At 30.4% G+C, this 16,494-nt stretch overlaps 1 protein-coding gene across 1 annotated transcript; it reads left to right on the forward strand.

Annotated features, from left to right (window-relative positions):
- The first annotated feature begins 7,711 nt into the window (after positions 1 to 7,711).
- On the forward strand, positions 7,712 to 12,382 carry LOC109799040 (NAC domain-containing protein 7). Its single transcript, XM_083062578.1, has 4 exons — positions 7,712 to 8,452; positions 10,174 to 10,348; positions 10,469 to 10,744; positions 11,320 to 12,382. The coding sequence occupies exons 2-4, from the start codon at positions 10,189 to 10,191 to the stop codon at positions 11,934 to 11,936; spliced, it is 1,053 nt and encodes a 350-aa protein (XP_082918704.1). The 5' UTR covers positions 7,712 to 8,452; positions 10,174 to 10,188; the 3' UTR covers positions 11,937 to 12,382.
- The last annotated feature ends 4,112 nt before the right edge of the window (positions 12,383 to 16,494 follow it).

Genomic DNA, 16,494 nt, shown 5'->3' on the forward strand with positions numbered 1-16,494 from the left:
CGACAAGTTAGACTTAAAACGTGTACATCAATGTATAAACGAGCAGTCATAAAGAAACTACTCAGTTTAACATATTTTTTTTTTAGCAAAAATTTAAGAGAAGAAAATGATGACCTATTCAATGTATGAAAAAACTTTAAACTCAAAACACTTATAATTTAAACTTATATTTAGTTTATCCCTCAAAAACTGGTGAGGCATTTGAACTTGTGACCTGTGAACTTATTAAAAAAAACCTTCAATATCATCTTTAGGTAAACATCACCCTCGTTGCGAACGGTTTATATAATCATCCCTAGACTTCGATAAATTGATAATGCATGCGGTAAATGGTGCATGGAAATTAATTAAATAATTTTATAGGATTGTTCGAAATAACTCTTCTAATCTTTTAATTAGTTGAAGGAGCTAAAGTATTAAAACGAATAACCTTTAAATAAATCCATGTATTTTTGCCGTGTTTAACTTCAAACATGATCATGGATCAAGTTATGAAAAGTCAGAAGTCATCAATTTCCTATAAACACCTATAATAAATTTGTATAGGTAAAGAAGGGCTGTTCGTAGGATGTTTGATCCTAGTTTTAAAACCACCAATCATCCATTTATGTTTATTAGTTAAAATAGCTTTTAATACTTTTTTGTATTTTTTTTTTAATCTTTATTAGCTTAAAAGAAAGACAAATTGGGCTTCTAAAGCCCACCGGCCAAATTTAAAAATGAATAAATAAGAATCCTATGATATTTGAGCCCATCTAAAAATAATGCCCAGTTTTTCTCCTGGTCCTCACCCAATAGAAACCCATCATGTACCAAACACACCAATGACCAAACCCTGTATTGGAATCAATTTTGGTTTCAGCCATTGGTGGCAACTAATAAGTCTTTCTCACACGCACTAGGGCACTAGGCCATATACGCAGCACCAATAACCCACACTACAACTACAGGACACTCCTACGTAAACCATGACCGTTTCTCACACTTTCATACTCTCAAAATTCCTCCATCAAAGATACCATATAAAACAAAAATACCAAATTACTTCAAGGTAGCGTTTGTTTATATTTTTTAAATCAGATTAGGACTATTATGAGAAGGAATAACTTACTATATTATATATATATATATTAAATTCTAAAATAGAGTAAAAATAAAAATAAAAAATAAAAATTGCAAGCACTTCTTTTTAATAATTATTTTGCTTTGACTAACTATCAAGAGAGTTCTGATTTATGTAGGGTTAACTTATTTATCAAATTTAAATTAAATTAAATTGAAACCTTTTAAAATAATTTAATTAAAATTATGATGATATTGTTTATAATTTATCTTTCAGACTTCTTTAAGATATAAATTATTTATTAAATCACCACAACATTCATTTTTTCAATGCTAAATGAAAAGGTAAAAGTTTTTTAATTTACCAACGAGATAAAATATTTAATAAAGAAAAAATATTGTGTGGAGATGAGATTGTAAGATGACGGTAAACAAAAAAATGAGAATATAATAGGCTTTTACCGTAAAGAGAAATAAAATTTTAAGATGGGTAATTTTTTTAAAAGTATTTATTTATAATTACTTAACCAATAAACACTACTATTTTTTTTAAAAATATTATTGTAAAAATGATTTTAAAAGATTCTACAAAAAATGTTATATATAATGATATATAAAAATCATCACTATAAATATAATATATGTAAATATAAATCAATTTGACTTATAGTTACATGTATTTAATGTTAATTTTAAATGAAATTCAATAATATATATTATATATCATGTAATTTATACCTAAATTTTTTTAATAATATACCAGTATATATTATATATATAATATAAGTAAAAATTGTTTTTAATGATAAATAATATATCACTATAAGATATGTATCATTGGATAACAATTTTGTTATAATAAAATGTAAACCATAAAATTAAATTGACCTTAAATTTATGATGGATATCTTTACTTTTAAAGTTAACCTATAAGTCATTATTCATTTATATGTCAGAGAAAAGTCATCTCTAGCTCTAAAGTAAACTTAGTGTTTAATAGGATTAGCCCTAAACGTAGTTAAATTATGTTTTGCTGTGAAAAGATTGAGTGATAACCCACACGGCTATTTCTTAATTTGCCGTCTCTAGTCTTTTATTTGGTTAATAACACTAACATTGGACATAATTAATTAGTTAGGAAGGAGGGTTAAAACAAAGGAATATAGCTAGTTTTTTCAGTAATTGAAAGGTTATGACTTCAAAGATTTTTCAACACGCGTTTTATTACGAAAGCATGACATATTGGAGAGCTCACAATGTGAAAAATAAAATAAATTAAATAAAGTACAAGTGGTATGTTATTAAGTACCTTAGTATGAGTTTATTGCATAACTGCGAGTCACTACAAAGTTGGTGAATATGATTCCTAAAGACACTTCTTCTAATCCTTTCTATATCTTATTCACATTATTATGGTTATAATTGGTATTATCATTTACAAGGTGGTGCAAACCCACATGTAATCATGTACATTTCCCTGTTTTAATTTGTTATCATCTAACTTTAGGTAGTAATACCATTTTGTGAAAACAAGGTGATGACACAACGGAAACTAGAAAAACAACACAATAATTAAAATGATTAACCCCAGAGGCTATTTCCACGACCTTTTGTTTCATTGATGAAATAAGTTGACAAATCCTGGGTATACAGACACATATATAAATAATATTTCTTGTTCTCTTTTGGCAACTCACTTATGTTTTTCTGGGCTCACTTTGATCTCCGGCTCATTTAATACTCGTAATATCATATAAAAATCATGACTTAATTCTAAACATTCATGTGCGGTGTACATCTTTGTGTAAATAAGTAATGGCCTTCTGCTTCTCCACGGAAAATAAAACAGAATAAAAGTTTAATTATATATATATATATATATATATATATATATATATATAATTTGTTGTTAAGAAGCAAATAATAACTAGATTGACAATAGTAAATTTCTCATTTCGTGTGAGCCAATTAACAAGATGTACCTGAGTTGATACATAGAGTCTGTATATTATGTCATATACCATGATTGCATATTACATTTGCTATAAAACATGTAGGCATGTAGCATACTGCATACCTGTATTGATATACTCACAGCTTTAGCATTTCATGCATACTCATGTCCTCTTGAGATATTTTTGAATCCTATATTCCCATTTTATCCTAATTGAATGTTACAGGTAGTATTGGAAAAAGGCGCATGGAAAGGGTAAGATTGTCTTTGTGGAGTATAAAAAGTGTAGAGGATAAGCAACCAATACCATGATGCAAACGAGATAGTGATATCAGAAGTGGGGCCCCATGTGCATTTCAGAAGCCGCATCCCCATTCGTTTCTTTGCCACGTCACCATCCAATCATGTTTCGTAACAGCCCCCACATCCAAAAGTCAACTCACCTTTCTACATTTTCCTATTCATTTTTTTTTTAAATTTGATTAAATGCCCGATTCCCTCAATCCTTATTATTATTATTATTATTATTATTATTATTATTATTATTATTGTGAGGTGCAAATAATACCCACGCTCACACAAAAACCCAATTATATGACAACCTTTTCCACAAGAGTAAAACAAACCAACAATGCTTCGCTTTTTGCCCTTAAATTTTACACAATTATATAATTGGTGTACAACCAATATCAATATTTTCTTACTATAAAGACAAAGTAATATTTTGGTTGAAGAAAACACCCACAATAATAATTAGGTTGTGAGTAATAAGTTTGTATTGTTATTATGAGTTGCTCTGCCCACTCGCAAAAAATTGCACGTGTTGTTGCTCTAAAGAGTGTGGAACATGAATATCCCAATTCCCAACCAAAAAGCGAACATGGGCCACGACGTGGGCCCACATGCCATAGTGGGCTCCGCACAACTCAGCCCAACTTGCAATTCTAATCATGTAGGCTAGCTCACGCCGGACCACGAGCCGCTACGTACACAGCCATCAAACGAAGGTGGGTCCCACATTCCACCACACTGCTCACTGCTCACTCACTCGGCTCGGTTTCTATATCAAGCCGGCTAGCTTAGCCACTTTGCAAAAGGCTCATGCAACGGGCCCAATCATTTTACTTTTAAAACAAAAGCCTTCTTCTAGTCTTTCATATTTGGGCCCATCTCTCATGCCTTCTACAATATTTATAACTCTATCTACTCTTTGCTAATAATCTATTTAAATTTTATGATGTACGTACTTCCTCAAGCTAATTCTCTCATGGGCCATTGATCTGTAATTATAATCCATGTACCGAAACCAATAACCTAATGTACCTTCTAAAAGAGTATTATTTGATTTTCCATGCACCCTCGTAGAGTAGTACTTGATATTTATTATTTAATATTGTGGTTACAAAAGTAATGACGTTATTGCTTTAAAAGTGCCACCTACTAAAAGACCACAACAAATCTCGCATATAGATATAAGAGTAAATAATGTGAAAATCTATACAAACAATATTAAAAAATTCATATTTTTTTTTTATTAGAGAGGTATCCGTATCTCCTATAAAATAAAGTGGTACTTCATGTACGATTTCATATCCAATATAAAGCAAATCCCAATTTTTATTTAAAGAAGACGAGTGAGAAACCACATGTACTAATGACTTTTGGTATTAAGAAATCCATAATTTGAGATAAATAAAATACTTTCATATTTTACAACCTGTTGATAGATTATACGCATTTTAAATTTAGGTTGTATTTTTGTATTAATCTATATATTAGTGATTACTTCTGGCAACTAATTAAGGCCAGACTAATTGACATACACTTTTTCATCAAAAAGAACAAGAAAAACTCACACTTAAAAGAGTTTTTCTAACACGTGACCGATCTTGTAATAAAATATCACCGAAATGATGATATGCACAACATAGCGAATTATAAATTAAAAATTTTATTTTCTTAAATACAGATGAAAATAAGAATTATCACACATGTGCAAGCAATTAATTTAAAAGATGTAAAATGATTTTATGGGTAAAAACGAGAAAAGGAGGGGCTGTGAAAATAATCGAGTGTCCAAATGCAAAGCACAAGGAACATGTGAAGTCTGAGAACGGGACGGAATTATTTGGAAGTGTTGGGACGGGGTCTGAATTCCGTAATGAGTCGACCACCTCACCTGTGACAGTGAGACGTGCAACAATAGATGTAGAATCAATTATGACCCCTCGATAGTGTGATGGAAACGCATTGGTCGCAACAAAATTAGTTACTTCCATCCAAATATAATAATCAAATCATGCCATACCAATATGGGATTGGGATTCATTATACACTAATACCATTTTTTTAAAATCAAAAACATCATTGTGTCGAATGTGCTAAATTAACGATAAATAATATTGTTGTTGAATAAAAATTCCATTGCTCAATCTGAGGAGCACAGGTGATGAATACAGCAATGTTGTACGATCGATGCCTCTATTTCCTTTTCACTTTAATTCCTTGTAATTAGCATTGTATAATCAATCATCTACTTTATGCAACTAGGAAGAAAGCAAATTAGTACGATGCTTCAATATATAGAGTACTACTTAGTGTTTTCATTTTGGTCGTTTACTATATATATATTTTGTCATAAATGATAAATTCATAAATAACTACCCAACAAATTAACACTTCATCCTCTAGCTTTGTATTTTCCCATTGTATCAAGATATATATGGTGTTTGGCGATCTTTCTTCCATATCTTATAAAAAATTTGTTATGTAATAAGGTAATATTTATTATTGAAAATTATTATTATCTACATTATAAATATAATGTATATTACTATATTATTAAAAAGTGTAATTATAGATTATAATAATATATAATATATTAAATTTCATTCAAAATTAATTAACATTAAAATTATGTATATATATATGTCAAAATATATATATATATATATATATATATATATATATATGTGTGTGTTAATTAATTTCACATATATTTGTTAAAGAGTAGGTTTAATTAGGTAATGCTACATATTTTATTATTATGATCATATTTGAATAATCTTTTCTATGAATATTTATAGAAAAAATATAAGAACGAAAAATCATCATGATAAGTTATATTAAATTTTAAAATAAATAACTAAAAAATCATACCAATAATAATTTTATATTAGTTAACATTATAAAAATATTTTAGTCTATAGAAGAAACACAATTCATTTTATCTTGTTATTCTTTCTTCCTTAAGTAAGTGTTTATGGAAAAATTGTAAGCTGAATAGGAACTGTAGCATTATATTTATCGGTCAATTTGTTAGTAGCATACCTAAGAGAAATCCTTGATCGAAGTGTTATTTGATAGGAATTTTTTTTTTTGCGACTTTAATAAAATCACTTAACTGGCTAATAGATGCATGTATGAAAACTTATACAAAGAGATGAATAATCAATATAAAGCAGTACTTATATATGAATTGGGAATTCAAATCAAAACACACAAGAAATGCATGGTCAATTATTCAAATCCCTTTAATAATTGCACCCACCCACCAGACTAATGTATTTCAAACCTGTGTTTGTAACAATAATTCATGTTTTGATAGAAGAATGTTTTATAATTTTTTTTAATTTTTTTTTTGTTTCAAATAGATCTTGTCATGAGTTGTACATATATTTGACCAATATAATCTCTAATTTTAGTTAGTAATATATATTTATGAAGTTCTTAGTATTTTATAAAGTTTAATTCAAGAAATTTTAGTTACTATATATGACGAAAAGTTCAATTTTAATTATTTGCTTAATCAGAAAAAGAAAATGTTTGCTTCAAACAATTCATTTGTTCTTTTTTTCTTTTGTCTCGCTCAAGACAAATGAAATAATTATCTCTTTAAAGACATTAACTTTTCCACATTTATTCTGATATAATATTAGAGAAACAGCCATCCAATTGTCGTGGGGCAACAACTTTGGAATTAATCAGGTGAATGAATACGTATGTTCTAACTAGTATGGTAATTAAGATCGCTATAATTTTAATTAGAGATTAATGCAAGGCCTGCAAGGATTATATCATTAGCCTAATTATAAGCCAAACAACCATCACTAGTGATACAGAATTAACAAGAAAAGGGACACGAAGAGAAGGCATTAGCCTAGGTAGCTAGCTTTTGAAGATTTGGCATATATGGGGGCCAATTGTGAATTGTCCCGTAGAACATCCATGAGATCCAGTGTCACTTCCAAGAACATCATCACAATTTAATTACAGTTGAGAATCGAAGATGGTGGAAATGGTAGGGACTAAGAATGAAGGTGGGTCCACCATGCCTCTTTTGTTTCTGAGGGTCTGCCTTTTATGTAAAAGCTATTGGGGTTGGCTGTTCCATTACGTCACCACCAACGCCCCTACGAATTTTGTTTTCCCTTTTTAGTTTTTTTGTGTTCCAAAAATTATATTATGTATTTTAGCATCACTAAATGTTTATAATAATATGATCAAAATCAAAATATATAGGTAAAGATAATTTTTAATTTATAAATTAATGTTGTAAGTTCAAATGTAGACACATTATAATTAGATTATCTGAATATATTTTACGTTTGAGATATCTAATTTAAACTTTAGAAATTAATAAGAGAGAGTGATTATGGATTATGTGTGCACAAGTATTTAATAATTTCTGAGTGTGGCCCTTTAAGATCGGTGATTGGTCTGTGTTGTTAGTTCCTATATCTAATTCCTTCACCGTTTCCTCTCTGCACTAGCTACTAGCTAGCTAGCTCATGATATATTATGCAAAGCTAGCTTGCAGATAGATACATAGAAAGAGAGCGATCTGAGAGAAAAATCTTTCTTGTTCACTCGCTGTTGGTTGGGTCTCTTTCAGTTTCGGGTAGAGGTGGCACTCAAGAGAGCAATTTCCTTGCCTCTACCTCTTCCATTTTTCCTCCACCTTTTATCCCTCTCTCTGACTCCAAAACCTTTCCCACCACCGAAAGTGAGACCTTGTTCTTGAATCATGATATATACCATATAAACCAAAGAGAAGCATTTATCAGTAGGGTTTTGTTTTTTATTTTCATTTTCTCCTTCATACTTAACCCTACTTCTGTTCCTCCGTCTCAGACGTTGCCGCTTTCTGTTCCTTCACACAGGTTGTGACTTCTTGTGTGACAGAATAAAAAGTAAACAGAAAAAGTTGACGGGTTCTGTTCCCGAGGACTTGTGTTCGTAACTGTTTTGAACCTTTTTTAAGTACTTTTATTGTCGTTGAAAATCTTTGTCTGGTTTAGGAGCTTCCTCTCTCTATATATATTTTGAAGTTGAAACATACACCACCACTTTCATCTCAGTTTCAACACCGACTCATTTTTGAAGGAAGATTTTTGTGACTGACCCAGATCTGTGTAGACTGCTATTGCTTGATCTGTAAGCACTCTTACACTTTCTGTCTAAATTCTTTTTGTATGTTCGATTCTTCCTTTAATTTTCTTTGCTGGGTCTTTGAAGGCTGATGCTGAACCACCATATATATACCTGGATCATTTCTTCTAAGTTATCAACGTGAGCAATTTGTTATAAGATATATAAGTGGAGACTTTTCACTTTTCAGATCTTAAATTACTCAGCAACAAATGCTTGAAGTGATGAAATTTAAAGGGGCTTTTTCATTCATTTATTTAATTTGCACCCTACCCCCCTCTCCCCAATCCCCAGGGAGGCTTTTTCTATATGATCTTGGTTACGCTTAAGCATATATACTGTTAGACATTATAAGAAGGTTCATGAACTTTATCCCTTTATAAGCATGGGTCATAGATTAGTGGCAATCACAATGAGTGACAATCACTTGTATGTTCATCTAGTACTAGTAACTGTTATGCATGTCTCTTATCGCATGTGTGTTGACTATGTGAACATTTCACACGCATAATCATCATGGTCGTGCTTTTTTCCCCCCCATTTATATTATATAGCAAGAAACAAATACTCAATAGCATTTTATTCTTCTTTTCCAATATCTTCACTATCTGACAATATCCTTCTTTAATATCATCTATGTATTGTGTATACACATTGTGATGAGATGTATATATGTTAATTTAAGTACATGACTTATTCTTTTCTGACCTTTCGTTTGGAGAAATTAAAGTGGTATTTTAAATTTATACAATTTTTCTTACTACATGAGAAAGATAGGAAGAAAAGCGAAAAAATGTGACATAACATATGGGTAATTTCATAGTTAAATATAGAGAAAAAAGAGTTGTAAAATGGAAGTATAAATAATATAAATCTTATAAAAATTAGGTTTTAGATTATTCCTCTGCAGTGAAAATTTGGGTCATAATAATAAGTATTTAAATTTGGGATCGGTAATAAAACTGATGTTTATTATATATTTTAATCATGTCCCGAAGTGAGTACTGTGTAGTGAAGTTATGCATTAAGTTGAGCTTATTTGTCTTTACTGGAACCTCATTCCCTAATTTTCAAAAGTTACTATTGAATTTTAAAACTTATGAGTTTAAAACTAGCTACTTTTAGCTCACTCTAATCATGGTTATTGTCAGTACTTACAGGTAAAACATTATTAAGTAAAAAAGAAAGAAAAAGAACATAACAGTGCCACTATATTTTCTTAATTATTCACGAAGGGTGAATTTTTCAATTTAATGATCAAATTCGCCTAATCAAAGTAAAAGAGAAGTAGATAACAGTTATTTGTCTCTGACAATTTGGAGTAGCTCAAGTGGGTGTAGATATTTGGAGGAGGTCCAAGCCTATATAGCTAATAGTAAACCTTGATGTTAAAAAAAGTAGCTAAATTTTTGCAATTCTTATCCCCAGAGGTTCATTTATTAATCCTTTCACCTGGGTTGAAAAAGGAAATTAATTTTAAGAATATAACTATATCTGGAAAATCAATTGGCTCAGTTTCAAAACTATCAATAACTTTCCAGTTGCTTGTTTATTTCTTTAATATGACAATTATTTTTGTATGTATTGTACTGGTACCATTAACTTGTTGAAGAACTAATGATGATAAAAGCCATTTGCTCTATCATACTAATATTAAAAATTGGTCAAGCTAGTAAATTACAAATGATGGGATGAAAGTATCTTATTTGATCCAATTTAATTTGCAGGACTCAAGGGATAACATGAATACTTTTACTCATGTCCCACCCGGTTTTAGGTTCCATCCCACGGATGAAGAACTTGTTGATTACTACCTTAGGAAGAAAGTTGCTTCAAGGAGGATTGACCTAGATGTCATAAAAGATGTTGACCTCTACAAAATTGAACCATGGGATCTTCAAGGTAGTACTGATCCAGTTCATAGCATCTAAATTCAAGAGGGGCAATTATATTGGTGATAGATATATAATTATCGTTAACTTCTGCATTGATTGTTTTTTCTTTTCGTTTTGAATTTTATAGAGATTTGCAGAATAGGAACAGAAGAGCAAAATGAATGGTATTTCTTTAGCCATAAAGATAAGAAGTATCCAACTGGAACTCGCACAAATAGAGCAACTGCAGCAGGGTTTTGGAAAGCAACAGGAAGAGACAAGGCAATATATTCCAAGCATGACCTGATAGGTATGAGGAAAACCTTAGTCTTCTATAAAGGTCGAGCTCCAAATGGACAAAAGTCAGATTGGATAATGCACGAGTATAGGCTTGAAACAGATGAAAATGGCACACCACAGGCAAGTTATAATTTCTGAAGTTATATGCTACTAATGCTAGCTTTTAAAGAAAAACTGTTTCCTAAAATTTGTTTTATGTTAATTCAAATTGTGATGTATATACCTAAAGGTATTTAGTTATAAGTTGTTGAATGAGAGAGAGAATGTGTAAAAAAAAAAATAATAATAATGTTTTATTGTTGGTGCAAGAAGAAAGTGTAATAAAAATTGATATTAAAAAAAGTTAGACTCTTTTAAAAAATAAACAATCCTTTTATTTATCTTCAATTTTAAACGTCGTGTAGAAGAAATTACTGGATTTTTTCTTATAAGAGAAATTACTGAAAAATTAATATATACAATGGTGCAAAGGCTCTGACAAGCAAGTTAAACGTCATTATAAATCATTAATCCAACAATAAAAGGAAGGAGCATATCATGCATGTAACATATACAGTTCATCTTATTCCTTATTGATGAACTTTTATTAGCTTTGGTAATTAGTTAGCTATATATACAACTTTCTTTTAGGTGAGTTTCTCAACATTAATTCCCATAAACTAATAATTGTTTTGTCCTTGACGTGGCTGAAACAGGAAGAAGGATGGGTTGTGTGTAGAGTATTCAAGAAGAGGGTAACAACCATGCGTAAAGCGAGTGAACACGACTCTCCCTGTTGGTATGAAGATCAAGTCTCTTTCATGCAAGACTTGGACTCACCAAAGCAAACCTCTCAATCTAGTTTGGTATACCAGATACCATATCCTTGCAAGAAAGAGCTAGATTTTCCATACCAGTTACCTCGTGACCACTTTCTCCAGCTTCCACTTTTAGAGAGCCCAAAACTGCTTCAATCCTCTTCTACCATGAACCCTAATGCCGTGGCACCATATGTTATAGATCATGCAAACCACTCTACTATGCTTCCCTCATCACTCATTCAAGAAGAACAAGTTGGTCACCAAAACTTCCAGTATGGCAACAACAATTCCAATGAACAAGTAGCAGTGGATCAAGTGACTGATTGGCGAGTGCTTGACAAGTTCGTTGCTTCACAACTTAGTCATGATGCATCCAAAGACAATATTATCTTTCAAGGCACGGACAATGGCAACGTTGTACAGTTCAGACATTTGGACAAACAAGAAATTATAATGGTGCCTGAAGAAAATGCCCCAATATCAAACTCCACCTGTCCAATTGATTTGTGGAAATAGTGCCATGCCATCTTATAAATTGGGTTTTGGGTACATACTAATTAATAGGGTACTTAGCTAAAACATCACTTGCAAGTACTGTTTAAGTGCCTGTACATAATAAACGTAATGGGCAAAACTTTAACTATTGTGGAGCTTCTGGCTCCACTACTACTTCTATCTAGCTTCTAGCATATTCAATTATAAAAACTTAATGGAAGGGTCAAGTAGTTATAGTAAAAAGTCATCTATGTTTCCCTGAAGATGGAAAGCTTTGCAGGGTTAATATATAGTTGAATTGTTCACTACGCATGCATGATGAGCTCTACTATGTAAGCCAAGGGCCAAGGTCCAACAGCCACATCCGCTGTTTTTTCATTGGATTGACCGGGTGGTCGATATACACATATGTATGTCTCTATGTTACAATTTAATGAAATAGTTATAGAATAAATTGTTCTTTTTTACTTTCTGCAGTTTCTTAACTTTGAACATCTGTTTAAAAAGTCATTGTTTTCTTAACAAAATTATATTTATAAATCAAAATTATACAACTTCTTTCACAAATAAAAGGAAGCAAGAAGAGAAGAGAGAGAAGTAAGACATAACATAAGATAGGTAATGTGAATTATGTGACATATTTAGAGGGACAGAGAAAGAGAAGAGAGTGTTATATAAGTTGTATGCTTTTTTTAAGAAAATATTATATCTCTTTTAATGAATTAGTGTATGGTTTTTGTGTCTATGTAACGGAGAATAAATACTTAATTTTGTAACTTTTTTGCCTTTTGCTAATAACTATAACTTTATAGTAAAAAAGGAAATTAAAATGTATGATCTTGATAAATATTTGTTTACTTGTTTTAATCCTACTAGCCTAGCCTTATAGTCATATGTTCTCTTTCCGTGGAAACAAAGATTAAAAATACAATGATTCGTGATGGTCCAATATCAAGCGTCAGTCTTAAATACTAAGACAAATCAAGGGTTAATTAAGGTTTACTTATTCTCAAAAGTTAAAAGTCAAATTCAAGTATCCATTTACCCCACACCTCGGCCTGATCTTGATTAGGCTTGTGTGATAATATTTGATGATGATGAAAAAAAATAAAAATAAAAAAGCAGTTCACAAACACAAGACAACAGATGGTACCACGTACTGCCACATATTCTTTGCTCCTAAGTCTCGCAATATATACCCCGCATATGCATTGAAATCTATCTGAAGTTTAGAAGGCAAGCAAAAGATATACCTAGCCTAGATTTGAAATTGGGATACAATGAGTAAACTCTTTATTTAGTTATTCCAAGTGGCGCCAAATCATGCAATCAAATGATTATAGCCATGATAGGGATCACAAGTGCCATATCAAATACGTAACTTCAACGCCTTGTAGAAGACTCAAACTGTTTTTAAACAAATGCCAATATGGGATAGCACTATACTAATAATAGCAATGAACCACGAAGTGTAATGATATAGCGTAGGTTAAGTAATATATAGAATAAATGGATGGCATATATATGATGAGGCTAATTAACTTTGCATATTAATCAAAGTGTGGATTGAGAAACAAGTAGTTTGAAGTTCGATCGATAAGTGTAACTGTATTTTCAAAAATAACAAGACGAAATGTGTATTTTCTTATATATTTTCCAAAAAGAAATATGGTTATATTTTTGCTTCGGAAAAAGGTATCAATCTTATATTTGGGTCAGCAAAATTTGTTAAATAATTACCTGCGACTGAATTAGACATCTGTCGTCTAGCAATAGTAAGGGTAGCAAAGAAAGTTGCTACTCTTCCACTTGTGTGCTATAAACAGAAAAAAAATGTAGAGAATTGCATTGCATCACAATCTTACTAAGCATAAAAAAAACTAAAGAATAGCTCCTCTTCACAGCAAATTCATGTGTAAGTTTTGGATGAAAGAATGCGATGCAACAGAGTAAGTAATACTGTGCTCACGAGAGAAAGAAGAAGAAAAAGAAAGTGTGGCACAATTTTAAAACTGATAAACGGGTAGCTATATATGAATGCCATAAAAACAACACACAGAGAAGCATGAAACCAATGCTTTGTTTTTCTTCTGTGGAACTTAGAAATAATTCTGATAGTGGTATACCTACCTACCACCTAGAACTAAATATTGGCATAGTGGTGAAAAATATAAGAACTAGTCTACTGAGCTTGATATAGCAACCTATGGTGGGTTTAATATATACGCAAGAGAAGAAGCACACCGGAACCTAATGGGAACTATGCAAAGGTGGTGAGAATGTTAGACTATTATTCATTACTTAAATATATATAGTTATATACATATACATGGCAATGACATTTATTTCTTGTGAAGTGAAGCTTGATTGATGTTCTACTCTTCTTCTCTTTTAAGCAATTATGTTCCCAGACGACACACTCATTAACCATGTTCCAGGTGGAAGGAGATAAAGATGCACAAAAATGGAGGCAGTGATTAAGTTGTGGATTCCAAGGTAGTAAAAGAAGTTCAAAGTGAAAGGTATTTTCTGACTTAGCCTTTCGCGTGTGCATTTCCTTTGTTATTAAGTTGTGACAGAAAGAGAAAGCATGTGCATGCGTTTAAAACCAACGGCATGCCATAGCAATAACATAGGGCGCACAAGACTGAATGAATAATTAGAGTTTTAGAGTGTCACATATTTTTTTAGTAGTATATGTTATTCGTAATGGATGGAATGATATAAAGCATGCATCATTCGTTCACACACAGGAACGTCTCCATGTGAATGCTATTATGTTCTCCCATCCACTACATACACAAATGTAATTTGTGTCCCACCATCACCATGCATGCATAAATGTAAAAGCAACGACCACTCCGCATGGTATATGTATAGTGTTTCATAGTAAATATTACCAAATTTCTACGAGGAAGATGTGTAAAGTCATTAGGAATGTTTACTTAAAGCGTAAAATTATATGAGTTGTCACATTAATTTCGAACTGCATTATTAATAAATGTGAAATTGCGATTAATAGCATCCGTTTTGTATTTTTCATCCGACAAATACAATACATGATGTTGGAGCTTTGGACTTTCTCATGATTAATTTCCTGTAGAGTATATTGCCAATGGTCAATTCAATTCTGGTTGTTACCTTATTTTTTATATGGTTCTCTATAAGCCATCGTCTATTGTTAAAAAAAGTGTTTACCTGCCTAGAAAAACAAGAACGTACATAATTAAAAAACAATGTTTTAGTTCTTAAAAAAGAAAAAAAAAAGTTGTTTACTTACAAATTAAGCACAACATTGAATTAAATTATAATACACAATAATAGTGTAGCTGTATAACATTCTTATTCAATTATATATTGTCATATAATTATAAATTGTTTTAATAATAATTAAGTAATTAATCTAAAAGATAATTAAGAAAAGTCTGATTAACTATTAGTGTAAAAAAATTATAATCAAAGTGCTATTAAAATTAAACTCTTTAAAAATTGGGATAGATTTTTTTTTCTTTCGTAAGTTTCTTCAACTCGCAAATACTCGTGATGATATGAAATAATTTTTCCTATTTGGAGTTTAATACTAAATATAAAAAGAAATGATATAGTTTCCATTTCTTTCTCATGTATTGTTCCATTATTATAATCAACAATTTTAAGCTTTAAAACTTCAAAAAAAATCGATTTTTAGTCTTAGGTTATGGTTTTTAATTTTTACATCATAATATGATATCTTAAATTCAAAATTTTAAATATGAATCACTAGTACCTCTGTTCCTTTACTAGCTAATTTTAATTTATGTAATATTAAAGTTTATTCTAGCTAATTTTAGTAGTGAGTCATCCATGTATTGTACTTTATTTTCTAGTAGTTCAGAATTCTCAATAGTGTGATAGGAGATTAATTATTTCGTAAATTAACAAACATATACTTTTAACGTACAAACCGTCGCGGGGGAAAAATAATACACGAATTAAGTTTCTATTTAATTATTTGTTAAAAAATGTGTAAATAAATGATGAATATTTATATCCGACATAATCATATTTGTAATATCAATTTCATCACTTCTAATTTATTTCTTAAGGTTTACACATTCATTATTTTGTCAGTTTTTCACTAGACACCGATATCCTGCAACAATCAGCTGGCATTGTACTTCTCTATTATTTTGAAATCCTTTTCCCCATTCAAAAGTAAGGCAGAAATTTGTCAAAATCCACATGCGATCTAAGTCAAATCCATAAATGAGAAGTAATAATACAAACGTTAATAGATAAATGTGAAAATGGATTTTTTTTTAAAATAGTGTAATTTATCAATAAACTAATGGGCATAGTTATGATAAAAGAATTATATTATTCTTACTATAGTTTTATAATATTTTTATTTCATTTTTTATGTTCTTTTTATCATATCATTTATACACATTTCGCATCCAATTTAGTAGTAAGCGATAAGTGTCAATTTTATGTAAGTAACTTAATTAATTCTTTTGATATTTATTTAATTAATATTGAAAGAAATTTGTATTTTATTCTTAAATTATTACAAAATTTAAAAGAGTGCGTAAATTAGTTA

This window comes from Cajanus cajan, chromosome 8 (genome assembly GCF_000230855.2).
Source record: "Cajanus cajan strain Asha chromosome 8, NIPB_CcT2T_4, whole genome shotgun sequence".
Taxonomy (NCBI): domain Eukaryota; kingdom Viridiplantae; phylum Streptophyta; class Magnoliopsida; order Fabales; family Fabaceae; genus Cajanus; species Cajanus cajan.